General features: G+C 39.0%; 1 protein-coding gene across 1 annotated transcript in view; it reads right to left on the reverse strand.

Moving 5' to 3' along the window:
• LOC106914347 (furin-like protease kpc-1) overlaps window positions 1-17,055 on the reverse strand; it is a 229,017-nt gene that overhangs the window by 199,018 nt on the left and 12,944 nt on the right. Inside the window, exon 4 of the mRNA XM_088013796.1 lies at window positions 4,074-4,155. Within this exon, the coding sequence (XP_087869922.1) occupies window positions 4,074-4,155 (82 nt within the window). The remainder of the gene's footprint in view (window positions 1-4,073; window positions 4,156-17,055) is intronic.

Genomic DNA, 17,055 nt, shown 5'->3' on the forward strand with positions numbered 1-17,055 from the left:
TTCAGTCGTATTTTAATGTCAATATGTAAAAAAATATGTAATTTTTCATCAACATTAATACCTAATTAGACCCAATGTATTTCCAGAAGTTGTGAACCATTACAGAGCAGCTGAAGTTAACTAATTAGATAATTTTAAATGCAAAAGTAAAAACAATGAAAAGAGCCTGATGATACAGATAAACATCATAAAGATTTCCATTTCTAGAAAAATGGAAATTCATAAATTATTTAATCATGTGTCGAAAATATGCTGTTGTTCCATACAGTTTGGGATTCAATAATTATGTCTGAAAAAGCGGCCGGTGTTGAAAATGCCCATTCCATGCCACGCACTTGCATTCACAACGGCAGTTTAAATCCTAAAATACTTGCGCGAAACCTGAGCGGTGAAAAGTTCAATCTGGTCAAAGCGTAGAAGTGCAATTCTTATTTTCCCTCCTTCCTTTATGAGAGTCAACACACAGCTGCAGCCTTCATCCATGATCTCCTGACTGTTTCATCTTTCTGCCTCCCTCTGGTGCTTTCCTATCATCTGTCAGAGCAGAGGCTGCGCGACACGGTGAGGAAAGTTTTACACAAAGAGGCAGACAGAGAGAAGTGCTGCAGAAGGACACGAGTCGGTTTATTCTTCTGCACCAGACAGCTCCCATTTACAACAGCACACGATCCACCCGACTCCTTATGTAGACGTGGAGTGATTTAAGAACTGCAATTCAGCTCTACTCAGCTGTGTCAACTTAAATTTCATTATGTATAGTCTAGTTCAATTCACTCATATCCTCTACGTTTTAGGGGTTCGCCTATAAATCTGTCCTGAAGTTAGCTTTGTCTTACTTCAAGTGTACTAAAATATTTGCACTAGAAACTAGACCAAAACTGATTTTGCCTTTTTGCAGAGCATGTATGTACACTGCACGTTCCATTGTCTGAGTAAAATGGGTGAGACTGGCTTTAATACAGGAATTTACAGCATGGATATTTGCCCAATGTAATTGCCTAGCCTCACTGTGAGGCTTGGCACACACGGGAACTTTAAGGAATTGAGGTATCATTTAATCCAAATTAGTCTGCTGCTGTATGACACTTGATTAGTGGGTTTTAAACCGAATAAAAATATAGAAACTTATGAAAATCAGAGCCAGTAGTTTATGTCCTTCCGAGAGAAACTGCAATAATTTTTATAGAAGTGAAGCGCTAATTAATGTGTGGCCAACACTACAGCACAAACACAATATAAAACTATTAGCATGAGGGCTAACACTAGCATAGCATATTGAGTGACTATGATGTTGACACTACCAGTATGCTGAGGGTTACAGCTATCGTGTTGAGTAACTTTAAATTACTCCATTCAGTGTTCAAATGTTAGCGTAGAAGCTAAAGTTAGCTAAAACGTAAGGAAGTCTTCTGCAGAGTCTTGACTTCAAGGGAAGAAACAACACGAGCATCAGTAGCCAGACTATCAAACCAGACCAACTGCGGAGAAGTAATAAAGTGTTTCTTTTTACAGCGGGTTTCATTTTTATTCAGAACTGTGACACTTTATTATGTCACATGTATGTCACACATACTTATTACATCAAGAGACAACAACTGTTGGCACAATTGTTAGAAGATGGGAGAAACTCAAGAGGACTTTCAGTTTCCCTCAAACTGGGGATCCATATAAGATCACTCCTGTTGGAGTATCAGTGATCATGACAGAGGTGATGGATCAGAAACCACTTTTAAATTGGAAAATCTTAAAAAATTTGTGGCGTAGCTAGTATTTATTTCCCCCACTATATGTCTGTACCAGAGCATTGGAAGTGCTTAGTCCTTGATCATGTCGCTTTGAGTACTTTGATTTCTTTTTCATGGATATCTATATTTTTTGTGCACCTTGCATGTGATTGGTCAGAAACTCAAAGTTCAAAAGCGTATTCAGTAGGTACAGTATTGTTGCATGTGAAAGTTTGGGAAGTTGTGTGGGTGTTTGCCTTTACTGTTTGTCGTTTTCAATCATGATGGAATGATTTGGATTTTAAAGCAGGAGTCGTGTGAAATGAACCATCCATCTGCTCTATTAGGAGCATTATTTGATTATCTGTCTTTCTTTCCTTGCATCAATCTCAGTGCTTCAGCTTATGAAGTTTATTGAGTGCTGTGTCTCAGCTTACTTTATCTTGGTCACATGCCTGAGATCAACACACTGTGCTCTTTTGAACACACATTGAATTATGCTAAGCTATAATAACTCCTATGTCTTTTTTTTTCTTTTGCAAATGACTTTTGCAGTTCATTTGCACCTTTTCCTCTTTGCACACTTTATGCAAACTGGGGTGACTTTTGATTGTTAGATTTAATCTTTGCTTGGCTGAGTGTGTATTCTAATTCTCCATGCTGTACTGTAAGTTATTAATTATTCTTGTGCACACTCTCCATCATCATAACACCAAGACAGCAGAAAATGATCAACTTCACACACCCTGTCACTTGACGATCCGCGCAGATTTAATGATGAAGCTAAACATTATCAGCAGATCGGTATTAAACATAAAAACTTGACGAAAACGGCTTGTTCCTTATTTGTGCTTGATAAAAACTGTACAACCGTGTTAATTAAATTTGTTTGGGTTCTTTCTGAACAATTAAAATAAAAAATGTAAGAATTACTCAGAGCCAAATGCAGCTGAACTAAATGCAAATCAAGAATATTGGAATACTATTTAAAAAAAAAAAAGGTGTGCTATTTTTGGTCACTCGTTTCAGAAAGTGAAACTCTTAGATTATATAGACTCCACACACATACATTAGAGCATTTCATGCTTTTATTTCTTCTAAGTTTGATGACTATGGCTTATGTATAATAAAAATACCAAAATCAGTGTCTTATAATTTTTTTATAACATAAGATGTTAAGCAGAAATGTTAAGACTTCTGAAAAATGTGTTAAACTCTATGCACTCAGGACTTTGTTGGAGCTCCTTTTGCATGAATTACTGCATTAATCAATCGAGTCTATTCGAATGGCACATTTCAGCAATAAGGCAGTTCAAAGTGCTTTTTATCATAAAAATAAAAAACTATAAACAAAAAAAAACATACAGTCAAAATTTGAGAAAACCAGTAACAATTTTGACTAGTGCCATCCTCAAAACTATCAATACACATCAAATAAAACATAATAAAAACACATCAATGTTTCATGGCATGGAAGTGATTAGCCTGTGGTTCAGATGAAGTGTAAAGGAAGTCCACGGCATCTACATTGTTGGTTCTGATGTCTCTCATCTTCCTCTTTACGATTCTCGATAGTTTACATACTTACCTGAACAGGCCAGGTCACTGAGCCGTCTCTAGATACCTTTGGCAGTGTGTGCCGATACAAAGTCATACTGGAAATTGAAATCAAAGTGTCTCCATACAGCAGTGTGTCAGTGGAAGGAAGCATGAAGCTCTAAAATGTCCTGGCAGTCTGCTGCGCTGACTGTGACCCCCAGAAAACCTAGTGGATCAATGACATCTAAAATTCCCACTGACTGTAAAAACTTCACACTTGACTTAAGTCAGCATGGATTTTGTCTCTCTCCACTCTTCCTCCAGATTCTGTGACCTTGATTTCCAAATGAAATACAAACTTTACTTTCATCAAAATAAGGACACTGAACCACTGAGCAGCAGTCCAGATGTTTGTCTCCATAGCCCAGTCAAGATGCTTGTGACCTTGCCTCTGGATCAGACATACCTTGACACAAGAAATGTCACATTCGTAGCCAAACTGAAGGATTCATCTGGATATAGTGGCTCTTGATATGCTGACTCCAGCCTCAGTTCACTAACTGTAAAGCTGCAAAAACATATTTACTGGATTTTGCTTGACAATCCTTTGAAGGCTGTTGCCGGTGCACATTTTCCTACCACACTTTCTGTTTCCGTTCAACATCCTCTATGTCTTTCTAATTTTTTCAGACATTGAATTTTGTGTTCTCATTAGCTGTTGGCATAATCATCAAAGCTACAAGAAATAAAGGCTTGAAATGTTTCACTCCTTTCTAAAAAAAAAACAAAAAAAAACTAGTCCAAACTTACCTTTCGTCCGAACGTAGTCTCGTCCCGTCAGGTGAACCCGCTTGTCTCTGTAATGACATCGCTGCCTCTCTACCCAGAGGACCTAAAAATCACAGAAACAAATAATTAATTTCATTTCTTTTAACTTTTTCTGTTTTTTACCACAACAACAAAAAAAACGATCACATCTTTCCCCGCACCACCAAGCAAACTACACTCTGATCATTCTGATCTTTTTTTTTGTTGCTTTTTTTGTAAATAATCCGAATTTAAAACAGAAAACTACAATTGGTTCTTTTTTATTTTATTTCACTTTGACAAGAAAGGAGAGGGGGAAAAAATCCATAGTGCATGGAGAGTTGGGCAACTTTGTGAAGAAGTGTAAAAGGTACTCTTCATTTGTTCAAAGAGTGCCCACTTGCTTCTCTCCTTTTGCGGTGCCATTGTCCAGGGTTAAAAGCAACAAAAACACTCCCCATCTCCTCCACACCTCTGTCCTCTGCAGGGCACACGCATGCGCACACACACGCCGTTCTTTCATAGTCCGCCTTCCTGTGGCTTTGATCTGATAAGAGGCCGGTCCTTGTGAAGGTGGGCGCAGTAAATCAAACGGCAGATCACACACAAACCTGCGCGCACGGGCACACGCGTGCATATGTATCACTGTCATGCCGCCATTGTCCGCTCACACTTAAATCAGAGTGGAAGAGGTTGAAAATAAATACTACTGAGAGGCGGCTGCAGTCTTTTATGTCCTAAAAGCCTCCTGCCTTTATTCTCCCTTCATGTTCTTCAATTAGACTCAATTAACAAAAGCTAGGAGCTGGTCTTAACTACCCACGAAGGACAGCTGTTATAAGGACGCTACATACGTGACATTAAACACACAGGACAGAGGGAGGATGTGCCATGCATACAGATCGGCAGAGGGACTGAAACCACTACTTTTTCTTTTTTTTTTTTAATGTTAGCATATAATGAGCTATGTTCATTTAGGCTCTAAAATCAGTAGCATAAGTAGGTAAATCCTACAAGCAGCAAAAAGGAACAAATTTTTTCATACATTTTTAAAACACAAGGCTCACATTTCATATCCCATACAATAGGAAATGAAATGTAAACACATAACTTTGCACCATAATACACAAACTTTGTGATATTTAATCTTTAGGCTGATGATGCTTGCAGTTTAGTGGTCACATTTTACACATTGTTAAAGCTTCACAAAACATAAGGCGAGTTTTTTTTTTTTTTTTTGCAATATATATCTTTGGCCTTAAAGCTGCAGTGTGTAACTTTTATAAAAACTATATATTTTTTACATATTTGCTTAAATTGTCACTATGTCATGACAGTATGGTATTACACAGATAATCTGTGAAAACAATTTAGCTCTTCTTCCTTCTCCCAGTGCTAGAAACAACCAATCAGAGCAGAACCAGGAGGCGGGTCTTGTCAATCACAATCTTGTCTGGAGCTGCTAATCCCCGTACCTCTCATCCCTCTTCTGATCTCTGCTACAGATCATGTTGTGAATGCTAAGGCTAGTTAGCATAGCCACCAATGACAGTGAATAAACAGTTTTCCTGTAACACTAAGTTGTTTCTCCACCATTAGCACATTTTCCAGCAAGTATATGAGGTTGATTGACAGCACTAAGACCCTCCTCCTGGCTCTGATTGTTTTGTTTTTTTCGGTTGGGAGCGATGCATTTCTTCAGATGGCAGTAGCAGCTCAAGGAGGAGTTAGATGTGTTCACAGATTATCTGTCTCATAACGTACTGTCACGACATGGTGAATGTTTAAAAAATATATCTAAACACATATTCTGGATAAAAGTTGCATACTGCACCTTCAATGTCACTTTTAAAAGTAAAAAGGGGAAGCTTGTTAGCTTAAGGTAGTGGTTCCCAAACTTTTTCTCCTGGGCTTCCAAACTATCTTGGAATAGGTGCTGTATTGATATTAGCTAGTCATCTTGTAGCTAACATTACCTGCATCCAACAGCTTTACTCAACTCAGTCGGTTAGTTTGGGGGAAAAACTGTGAAAAGTTCTTTGCGTTTTGCTGGTTTGCTGCCATGATCCTAACACACCCGCGTAGCTCTGTACAGCAGCAGCAGGTCTCCTTCACTGCCCAGCGCGAGCGTCGTAGCGCTCATGTTGCGTTTAAAGGCGGCTCGGAAAAACAGGTTACAACATGTTAACAACGGATTAAACAGTTTTAACTGCTGATAAAAGTGACAGAGGACACAGATATGGGAAGTGTGGAAGCCCCTACTGTATCAAATTGACAAGGGAATAACCGAGTTGGCCATTCTAAGGTAAAAACCAGCGCATACAGCGTTCATGAGCTGTTTTGTTTTTGTTTTTTTCCCATCCAGACAGCTTCCCGCGCCCCCCACTCCCCCCTGCAATGGCACGGCGCCCCCCCTACGGGGCACGCCCCACAGTTTGGGAACCTCTGGCTTAAGGTCATCATCTGAACTGTGAAATATGAGGGGGTTTTGGGTGTGGTTTGCTGCAAGAGAGAGTGGTGGACTTCACAAAATGGATGACATCATGGGAAAAAAAGATCCTCTAAACAAATCTGATCAGTTGCCTCGTACCTTATGTGATGTCACCAGAGGAATAGAAGCTCCCTATCTTATATACGTATTGATTCAATAATTCAACACAAAGTAGCAAAACAAATATTGTTTGTTCTACGGCAGAGAAGGAATATCTAGTTCGTTTATTTGACCGAAAATTCTGGCAGGTAGCTTTGAACATAAAAAATACATTAAACCTCCACACAGATTTACATAATGATAGATAAACAATAATGTCAGAGGGTGTGTATGTGTGTTTGCATGCATCAGTGTCTGTCCCAAATGCCTTGTTAAAACCCTCCAGCCCCTCCTCTTGAGAACCAGCCAGGACAAGCTGATCAATACACATGATAGGGAGCTAATCGCTCTCTGTCAAACCAGGCCCTACCAGCTACTAATGGCACATGCTCAGCAAGGAATGGATGCGCGATTGTGTGTGTGAGCATGAATTGACCTTAACAGCACATTGAGCTCTCTTCGGGGACTTTTGCTCAAGGTTAGACTCGGGGGAGAAGGTGCAATTGACAACACTGTCTGTGACACTGACCCCAGTGCCATCAGGACATTCATCATCCAACTGTCACACATGCACACGCACACGCACACAGTGCTGACATACAAATACACACCGAATAAATCCAGCACAGAGTTTATATGATGCAATGGCAGAAAATAAACAAAAGGCACATCAATGAAAAGAGCACAAAGGGCCTTTTTATTTATGCTGTTAAATGAACTGATTGCAACTTGAAGGTGCAGTTTGGGGTAAAGCCATGTTTTACATGGGTCTAAACGTCAAGCAGCAATTTCTATTCACTTTTGTGTTGAACATTGCATGTGTACAGGGATGAAGTGTGTGGAATTTACCTTGTTTATTATGTCACACTCTCAATTCACTTTTAACCATACTTAATAATCAAATGATGAAAATCAGATGCTCTGAAGTAAGAAAGTGGAATTCACTGAGACAGTTTGCTTCTAATGGCAAACCATATGCAACAAGGAGTGTTTGTTTTTTTTAAAGTAACTGGTTTGTTCCTTTTCGTCTGTTTTTATAGCTACACACTTCCAGACATGTCACGATGTTAAGACAAAAGGGCAGCTATGATTGTCCCATTTAAAGTCAAAAGCTGATGTTCCCACATATTTGCTCTACAAAAAGCTATTTGTTCACTTTTAAACCTGCTAGCCTGGAAGCCACACGGGTTATTCTCACAGAGTTCAACTGCGTCAGCACATTTACCCTGATGTTATGGTTTCTGATTCTTTTTTCAAAATCATTGATCAGTTGGTTATCTGGAACATAATGCTGTCATATATACAGTTCTATCAATAAAGGTGAGATTTTACTGTAAACAGAATGTCTGCACAGCACAGCATAGCATAGCACAGTGCTGTATTAAGTAATGTCACAACTTACTGCCATACGTTTTTTTTTAGCACTCATCAATTCAGCAGCAGTATAAAACTGTAAGGTTTCAGAGTTGTGACTCTCAATCAATGGAAGTTATGTAAAAAATAAAATAAAATAAAATAAAATAAACATCTGTGACGTTTTGGTTTAGCAGGAAATCTAACTGCATACGCTACAGCCTCGGATACTTAGGAAGGCGAAGCTCAAGCACTTTATATAGGGAAATGCAACTAATCAAACACAAGTGAATTTAAGATTGATGCAAATTTTAAAATACAAGTTTTGCTAAGTTGAATATGGGAACAAGAAAAAAACAGCGACTGACTCCCAATTGTTTATAAAATATCAGTTTCTGACAGCAGCACAGATCGACATTCAGGAAGAGGAAGAAACAAGACCATAATATTGAGCATGAGTATATATGAGCACAAATATGTCTGTATAGTTGACGTCATATTCTGTGCTACCAGAGAAAGAAAAGTGTGGAAATGTGTGTGTGTGTGTGTGTGTGTGTGTGTGTGTGTGTGTGTGTGTGTGTGTGTGTGTGTGTGTGTGTGTGTGTGTGCGTGTGCGCGTGTGTGCGTGTGTGTGTGTTTTTCTGTTGTCTCACTATGAATGAGTGGACGTGCTGCGTGGCAGGCAGCTGCAGCAGCCTGATAGCCGAGCTGAGCTGCCCAGACATCAGCACTGACATTTTGGGCTCTGCCACCCGCTTCACGGCCCCACGGGAACGCCGTGACAATTGCATCTGTGGTGGTGGTGGTGGACGCGTCTCCCACCCTCGCTTGCCAAGCCCCACCCCACCCCTGAGCCCGTCAATCTCCGCGCAGCGCTCCCCGCGAGACCCGGCCTGAACTCAGAGCTGACCAGGCAACTCGGGCAGCGGCGAACGCTGCAAATGACCCACCGTCGCCGGTGTAGCGATTGTTATCCGCCTCTCCCACCAGCCTCTTTATTTAATCTCTCATCTCTCCGTCAAGACTGAAAACCTCGACCGCAGAGAGGAAAAAAATTACAGAGGACAGAGTTTGTGTGTGTTACTGACAGTAAAAAATAAAAGAGCGTGAGCTCTACAGAGGGAAGGGAGGAGGGTGTGGAGCTGAAAAGAGTGAAAGAGAGGAAACAGATAACAGACAGATACACTCTGGCCCCTCCTTGAGCCTTCTTTCAGGGCACCCCTTGCCCCTCTCTCCCTTCTTCCCCTTCCTCTCTCTCCTCACGTCCCTCTTGGGCCCTCTGGTGTTGTTGCTCACTCCATTGTGTCAGCCTTCAGAAGTGCTCAGTTTGAGTGGCAGGCCGTCACAGATCAGTTCCCAGCTAAAGCAGCCCAGCAGGCCAGGGTGACGGGCCAGGAAGGGATCTAAGTGGGGTTTATCAGCGCTTCTTAACGCCTCTCCGGCTCCCTGACACAAAAGAGAGGGGGTATTAAACATCTAAAGCAAACCAAAAGGCGTGAAAGCTCCTTATAGGGCCGCAGGATTGAGGATGTGACTGGAGTCTAAAAATAAAAAATAAAAAAAAGTAAGAGAGGGAAACACACACACACACACACACACGTACAGAGACACACGACTCAATAGCGAGGAGGCACTGAGGGAAAACTCAAATGTTTTTATTCTGTGTAAATGGATAAGTAGGTGGAGGGGAGAAAGAAAACCAAGCAAAAGAAAACTAGCTGAACAATGTTTTCTACCTCGCTGCCTGCAAGAAACGAATCCCATCCACAAAGCCGAGACGCTAAGCAACGGTAAATTATTGAAGAAGAAATCAGAAAATCAAGATAATCAGAAAATCGTCATTGTTAGATTTCAACTCTCCTTTTGAAATAATTAAGAACACTTTAAAGTCTACTATCTACATTTCTTCATGCAATTTGTGATTTTTCAATTTCCTTTTTAACCAATCTTTTCACAGTTGTTTATAAAAAAAAGAGGGGGGGGGGAAATCCCTCATTTCCTACAGAACGATCAAAAAAGACTAGCCAAATGTAACACGTCTTCGTCTGATAATTAAATCCTCACACTTTGGATCAATAGTACGTCTCGCATGTTTTCACCTAAAGGTTAACACAGTCTTCGAGGCACCTAGAACTGTAATACCCCCATAACATCTCCAATAACCCCAACAAAAGTAATATCATATTAAGATTCTGCTGAAGGATAATTCACACAGTAAGCTAAAGTAAAAAAAACTGGTCTACTTAGCCACTGCTTCAGATTGTAATTTGTGTGGATATAAATTGGAGGACATTACAGAACCATCTGTGCTGTTGTATTAAATGCTGTTGTATTAAAAAAAAAAGATGAAACAAAGGGCTTTGTGTGGAACATTGTGTCCTGCCAACTCTTAGAAGTACATATGTTACTTCTGATGCCCTCCTGTTTTGAATAGTACATGAATGTTGGGACCAGGGGTGTGTGTTCACAGAGCTTTGACGTCCAGTCAAGTCACGTTTCTAATGTGTAGCCCATTTCGGTAATAAGGCAGTCCAAAGTGCTTTACATCATAAAAACATCATTTATGAATTGATTAAATGAGCAATAACCATTCTATTTTGTCAAATTCCATCATGTGAACATCTCTTTTTTCAACTGTTTCTTTCAGTGTCTCTTAGTGGGTCAGATAATTATTATCAAAAAGTACAGCAAGTCTTTATAGCATCTGTGACAATGACTCTGATATCCAGAATCAAATCTGAATGCCCATCAAGCAAACACTCCACCGTGTCCTTTGGGCTATACAAACTGACACAGTGGCTGATGTTGAGATCCTATTTAACTTCTCTCCTACTTTAAGAACGTTTTCACGGCTGAGGTGTTTAGTCGGTTTAAAAAAAGCTGGTTTGTTTCCCGCATTGGAGTCGTTCATTTGTGTAGATGTGAACACAGCAGGCACGGAGCTATAGGGGGGGCTGGGGGGGCTGCTGCCCCCCAAACCGGGCCGGATGGGGGCCCGGGCCAGGAGGTGCAAGGGAGGGAGGAATGGTTTCAAGTCATTGAAATATGTGATTATAGACAGAGAAAGTGCGCCCTCGCCTGTTGAGAAGTGTGTATTTAATGTTAAATACAACCCCCCCCAATCCCGCTCAACAGTTTCAGTTTCACTCCACGTAAGGGGCCCGGTGATTCCTTAGAGGCCCGGTGATTGGTTAGGGGCCTGGTGATTGGCCCCGCCCCCCGGCCCGACGCTGACTTGTTCCGCTAGTGGAACACAGCAATGTCACTAAGATACGGACCAAAACAACCATACCAACACCGCTTAGAGAACGTGGTCTCGGTACGATTCCAAACAAACTCTAGAGAAGTTTGTTTATTGTGTGAGGGTGATTTGACTTTGAGCCAACAGCTGCTAGGTGTTTGGTGCTAGCTTGCGCCAAATGCCTTCTGAAGGGACAGGTATACGTTGCATTGTGGGACATTGCAAACACACTAAGAAACACATGTTGTGCATCTTTTTTTTAAAAGACTAAGGTTTTACCTGGAACACATTGTTAAGTTTAAATCTATGTTTAGAGAGAATGAAAAGCTACATTTTAAGTTAGCTTTTCACCTAGCTTAGAACACAGCATCTGCTTCCTATATTTACAATTAGCACTCCTAGCCTAGACCTATGCGACAATAAACAGCCTGCTCGTTGTGATTTGCTTACAATTTTCAGTGAGTGAAAGAAAACCGAACTGCCTGAAAAGCATGTTAGCAAAATCATCAACTGATTTGGACCAAAGTAAATGAACTACAGGTGGGAAAACCCCAAGAAACCAGGAAGGTGCCAGCTAAGTAAATATATCTTTATCACACATCTGTTAATTAGTGTATGTTAAAGAAAAGACAGGTGGATGCTCCAACTGAATATATTAAATAAATTTAATATATTAAATGTAATATTTAATAAATATGCAGTAGCTGTGGCTTTACAGGTGTTTGTTTGTTTGTTTGTTTTGTGTTATGGAGGCCAAAAGGCTAACAAATAAAAACATTAGTAATTTTAAGGGTAATCCAAATTCTGCATGTAAATAAGCTTTAGAAAGAGGAAAAACTTCCAAGTAGCTCTAACTTAACCATTGTCTGTGCTGGCATTCTTGTTGCTGTTGGCTGTTGCGTTTCATAAATAAGAAACTTGAATTCACTAAGCAGAATAAGAAAAGAAGTAAGGGAAAAAAATCCAATCTCAAGCCTGATGCATGTTGCAGCAAAAGATTTACTGTATGTGCGTATTAAGTGTGTAATACACCAGCGGGGGCCAGTTTGCGTATGTTAGAGGCTGGTGGGGGGCTTCCGCCGGAGACATTTTGGAAAAGGTCAGTGCGGAGTTCAATCAGAGACACGCTTGTGCATTTTTAGACTGAAACTGCATGAGGTATGATATGGACAGATCAGATCAGAGAACACTGAATGGAGGCAACTATCCAAGTCAGTAAGACAGAGAAGGAGAAAGGAAACCCTAATGAAGGAAAATATGGTACATGATATAGCTATGTGACATAGTTAGGACAGATGTCTTCAGCTATGTTATAAATATCTGAAATAGAAATTAATTTGATGCACTTAATCAACAAAAACAATGTTTTACTTATTAAACAAAAGATCTGTTACAAAATGTAACTTGAAATAGCGCTATGAAAAGATAAAGTAGATGAAATGAGAGATGCAGCTAATATACTATATACACAGCAAAACAGCAAAAATTTATAATTTTCTAAGGCAATTTGCCACTAAATACATTAGGTCAGTGATTCTTGAGAATAGGGACAAAACAGGTCCTATGGATAAAGCACAAAATTTGAATAAAATATACACAAAATATAATTTTTTCAAATATCTGGCTCAACTAACCTGGGTCATGTGAGCGCAACAATATATATTTTCCTGGTGTTTGCTGAATATTTCTTTATTTTAAACATTGTAGTCGGTGGATGATGCCTGTAAATCCTTGTCCCAGAGCAGAACTCAATACATTATAATAGTTTAAAACAATTAAAGAAATACTAAAATTATATATTGTGACAATTAAGTATAAGTAGTCATATAAAGAATTATAAAAGTATCAATAAATTGAATTAAAAATAATTTTTAGATATTTTCCAACTCCGTTGAAATTTGTCCCTAGTTTTTGTCAACACCGTCAGAAATGAAAAGAATGTAAAAAAAATCAGGCATTATTGGGGGGCACCAGAACTTCTGAGGACCCCATGGCAACTTCCTTTCTCTTCCTTTGCTAGGAGGGCTAGCTAGCTCTGGTTAGCTTATGTTATTCTTTAGTTTTTTCTTGTTTTTATTCCCAAGTTGTTTGTCACAACCATGATGTGTCAACACCATAACTGACAATTTACAAAACTTTGATGAAATTTTCTGAAATAAAAGCTTAATTTTAGTAAATTGTAAAGATTTCATGGACCTGACGAGCTACAATATGGCCTCCTTCAGAATAACATCCTATAAATTGAGGTAGTTTGGCATTTCGTCAACTCTGTCAGATGTCAACTCCGTCAGAGTTTTTGTGACTCTTTCAGTGAAATTGTTGTCAAATCTCACTTAAATGTGCAATTAATTCATTTTAATGTATTTTACATAAATTGCATTACTTCACATGTATCAAGTTTTTCATTTTACTCACTAGTTTGTCACCACCTTCAGTTCTGTGTCAATTTTGTCATGCACTGTCAACTCCATCAGATGGACTTTTTGTTGTTTTTTATTTTAAATAATATTTCTTTTGTTTCTTGAGAAGCATTTGTCTGTAAAATGAGTAAAAATATCACTAATAGGGTATTTTAAAAATCATTTTATATTTATTTTTGTCAGATGGTGATGACAAAGTTCTATGTCAGGTCAATTAAAAATGTAATTTTTAAGAAAATGTTGCAACTGGGAGCCTTTACCTTAGCATCTTTACATTTCCAAAACATTATTATATTTTCATACATAAGGTTGAGAAATAATAATAAAAATAAATAAATATGGGAAAATTAAAACCCATTTTGTCCTTATTCTCATCAAGAATCACTGAGGTGTTTAATCTATGTTGCTGATTTGGTTTACGTATATAGCAAAATAAAAAGTTTTTGATTGGCATAGATTATCAGATATTTGTGATAATCAAAATGTTCTACTGTGTTTTCTGTTATAAGTTGAAAAAACTTAGATAATGAGTGACACTGTTGTGTAAATACTCCAATAGCAATGTCAACTATGTCAAGTTAAGTTTTAGCCTGAGGTTGCAGAATGCCGAAGTTCTTCATAAATTCAACCAAAAATTTAAATAAGCAAAAAGTTTACTTAAACAAGCAAACAGAGCCTAACGTTAGTGTCTCTGTTTCATTTGCAGGTTTGCAGAAGAATTAAACTACTGGTACAAGGAAAATTTTGACTAAATCATTTTTATTTATCTGCTGACAATCTACTCTTCTCTTTAGAGGTAATCTTTCCCCCCAAGAAATGTGAAGAAGTAAAACTCATTCCACTCCGAAAAGTGCATTTTTTCCAACCTCATTGTAAAATTTGGCTTTGTTTTAAAGCCTTAAAAATTAAACAGGATAATGAAATCTACATTTATAAAGCACATATTCACATCTACTCAGATTTAAGGATCTTAAATAAAATCACAAAAAAATAATGCTTAGTAGCTCCAAATATAAAACTATTTGATCTGAATAACGGTGAAATTCCTATTAGAAAGACATAAAAGCTTAAGAACAGCGGGCAGGAAAAGCTCAACGTATTTGCATCCACAGCCGTATTTGTGCAATCTATTAATTTACAACTCATTTGAAAATGTGGAACATTTTCATTTTAACCTAAGTTATGAAAGTAGAAAAGTAATTAAAGTAACAGTTTAATGAAATCATGAACCATACATAGAGTCACTGGAGATTATGCATAAATTACTTCAATTAATCACATGCACACTGATCCAGATGATAACTCTAAATCAGAGTTAGGAATATTCCTTTCTTTATTTTCTGCTCTTTTTGCTGTTTGTATTTGCATGCCTGTTCGAGTGTGTGTGAGTATGCCCACATGTGTGTATATGTGTGTGTGTGAAGTTGATTTGTGCTTTGTGTGTTGTGTGACTGAAGGGGAACATGATGGGGAAGAGTCCAAAGGTCTGGTGCGCCCTGGAGAACGTGCGTGGCCAGAGCCACATCTCAGACCCTTCCCCTCATCCTGCCTCCTTCGCCCCGCGCTGTCACGGGATATCTCCGAGGGTGACGGTTTCCCTGGCAACTACAGCCCGGTCAGGAGGCTGCATTGTGCGTTCAGCCGGTGATGCAGAACGCTCTGCTGAAGGTGGGGTACGCTAAGTGATAGCGGGTGGTGCAAAGGGGGACAGGAGTAGGGGGGAAAAAAAAAAAAGAACATGAGCATGCTTTTGTGCACCTCTCGCCATATAATGTTTAACGTTCTCCTTCTAATCAACACTAGACCTCGATTAGTAGACTAGTGACAGCCAAATGAAGTTTCATTTGCATACACATGCTGGGTGAAATCAGAATTGATGCCAGTGTGTGAATCTGTTTGACACAGCCAGGACAGACTACTAGTAGTCTGCTAGCAGCTGCTTTTGATAGAGACGATTGTGTTTACCACCCAGGGCGCCTTTGTGTCAATGGGTGGCAGGAGGAATTGGAAGCTGAGATAAATGTTGTTTTTATTATTAATTATTTTTAGAGAGTCAATAGGGATTGGGCTCCCCCTGTGTTTGGTCTAAGAAAATATAATCATACATTGTTGCTGGTAAATGATTTGAGGTTCCTATTTGGTTCAAAATGAAAATGTGGTTTCACTGTTCCTGAAGTAATCTGGATTACAACTGAGCTGCTCTTGTTAAATTAATATTTCTGAAAACACTAATATGTTCTCGTCGCAAATATAAATAAGTAAATAAAGCTGGGCTCTTTTTGGCAGCAGTGTTGCCGTATACAGCAAGAAGATCCTGCGTAAACTGGAAACAGAGAACAGGTGATCCAACTTAAAATATAATTTGATCACAAGTAATAAAATTAACCCTATTAAGTTGTGAGGTTAAAACATAAAGGAAGTTAGACAAACTTAATTCATTTACCTGTGACCAATTCGTACCAGTTTTTAAGTTGGAGCTGCATTTTCTGTTTTCAGTGTACAAATACTACCCTGGGATCTTTCTTTCAATATGGGGATCAATTTGATATTAATAACTGTATCGGTCCGCTATTGAAGAAAATTCTAGATCAGGTATCAGATGACTATGTGCCCGGGCATATTTGTTTAATCTAATTCTGTGCTTTGTGCTATGAGTGAAGTCACGCTTTATATTTATTTTATGTTATATTTAGTATTCCTAATTGCACTTTCTGAACCAGTTTAAAAGTTTGTTGCATTTTATTTTTTACTTGTTTGACCAAGGTAGTCAACCTATGGTTTTTGTCAGTTTTGCTTTCCTTATACTGTGAAGCTATACACAATAGCTTCACGTCATGTGAAGTTATACACAATAGCTTCACAGTAGTATAGCTTCTACTGCTGAAGAGTTACCAAATAATTTCTAATTCAGTACATTTATGTCTGTGTTTTAAAAAAGAAAACATTTCAAGTCAATTCAGCACTGTTTTTCTGTATCGGATCGGTACCAGCCGATACTGAACTTTAGATATCTGTACTGGTATCAGAAAAGAAAAAAGTGGATCGGTGCAGACCTAAACTTTCTGCATGGAGTTTGCAGGTTTTTCATGTGCGTGCGTTGGTTTTCTCCAGGTACTCCAGCTTCCTGACATAGTCCAAAAACACGACTTTTGGGTTAACTGGTTACTCTAAATCGCCCCCTGGGTGTGATATTTGCATGCATGGTAGTTTGTCTTCTGTGTTACCCTGTAATGGACTGATGACCTGGGGCGCCACTCACCCAATGACCACTGGAGACAGGCACCAGGCCCCCTGTGACCGTGCATGGACAAGCTGCTATAGATTCATGGACAAACACAAATTTCTGGTGCTTATTTTTTTGTATTAAGGCAAAATGAAATT

This window comes from Poecilia mexicana, unplaced genomic scaffold, assembly GCF_051168715.1.
Source record: "Poecilia mexicana isolate PSO_F unplaced genomic scaffold, ASM5116871v1 scaffold_16, whole genome shotgun sequence".
Classification (NCBI taxonomy): Eukaryota; Metazoa; Chordata; class Actinopteri; order Cyprinodontiformes; family Poeciliidae; genus Poecilia; species Poecilia mexicana.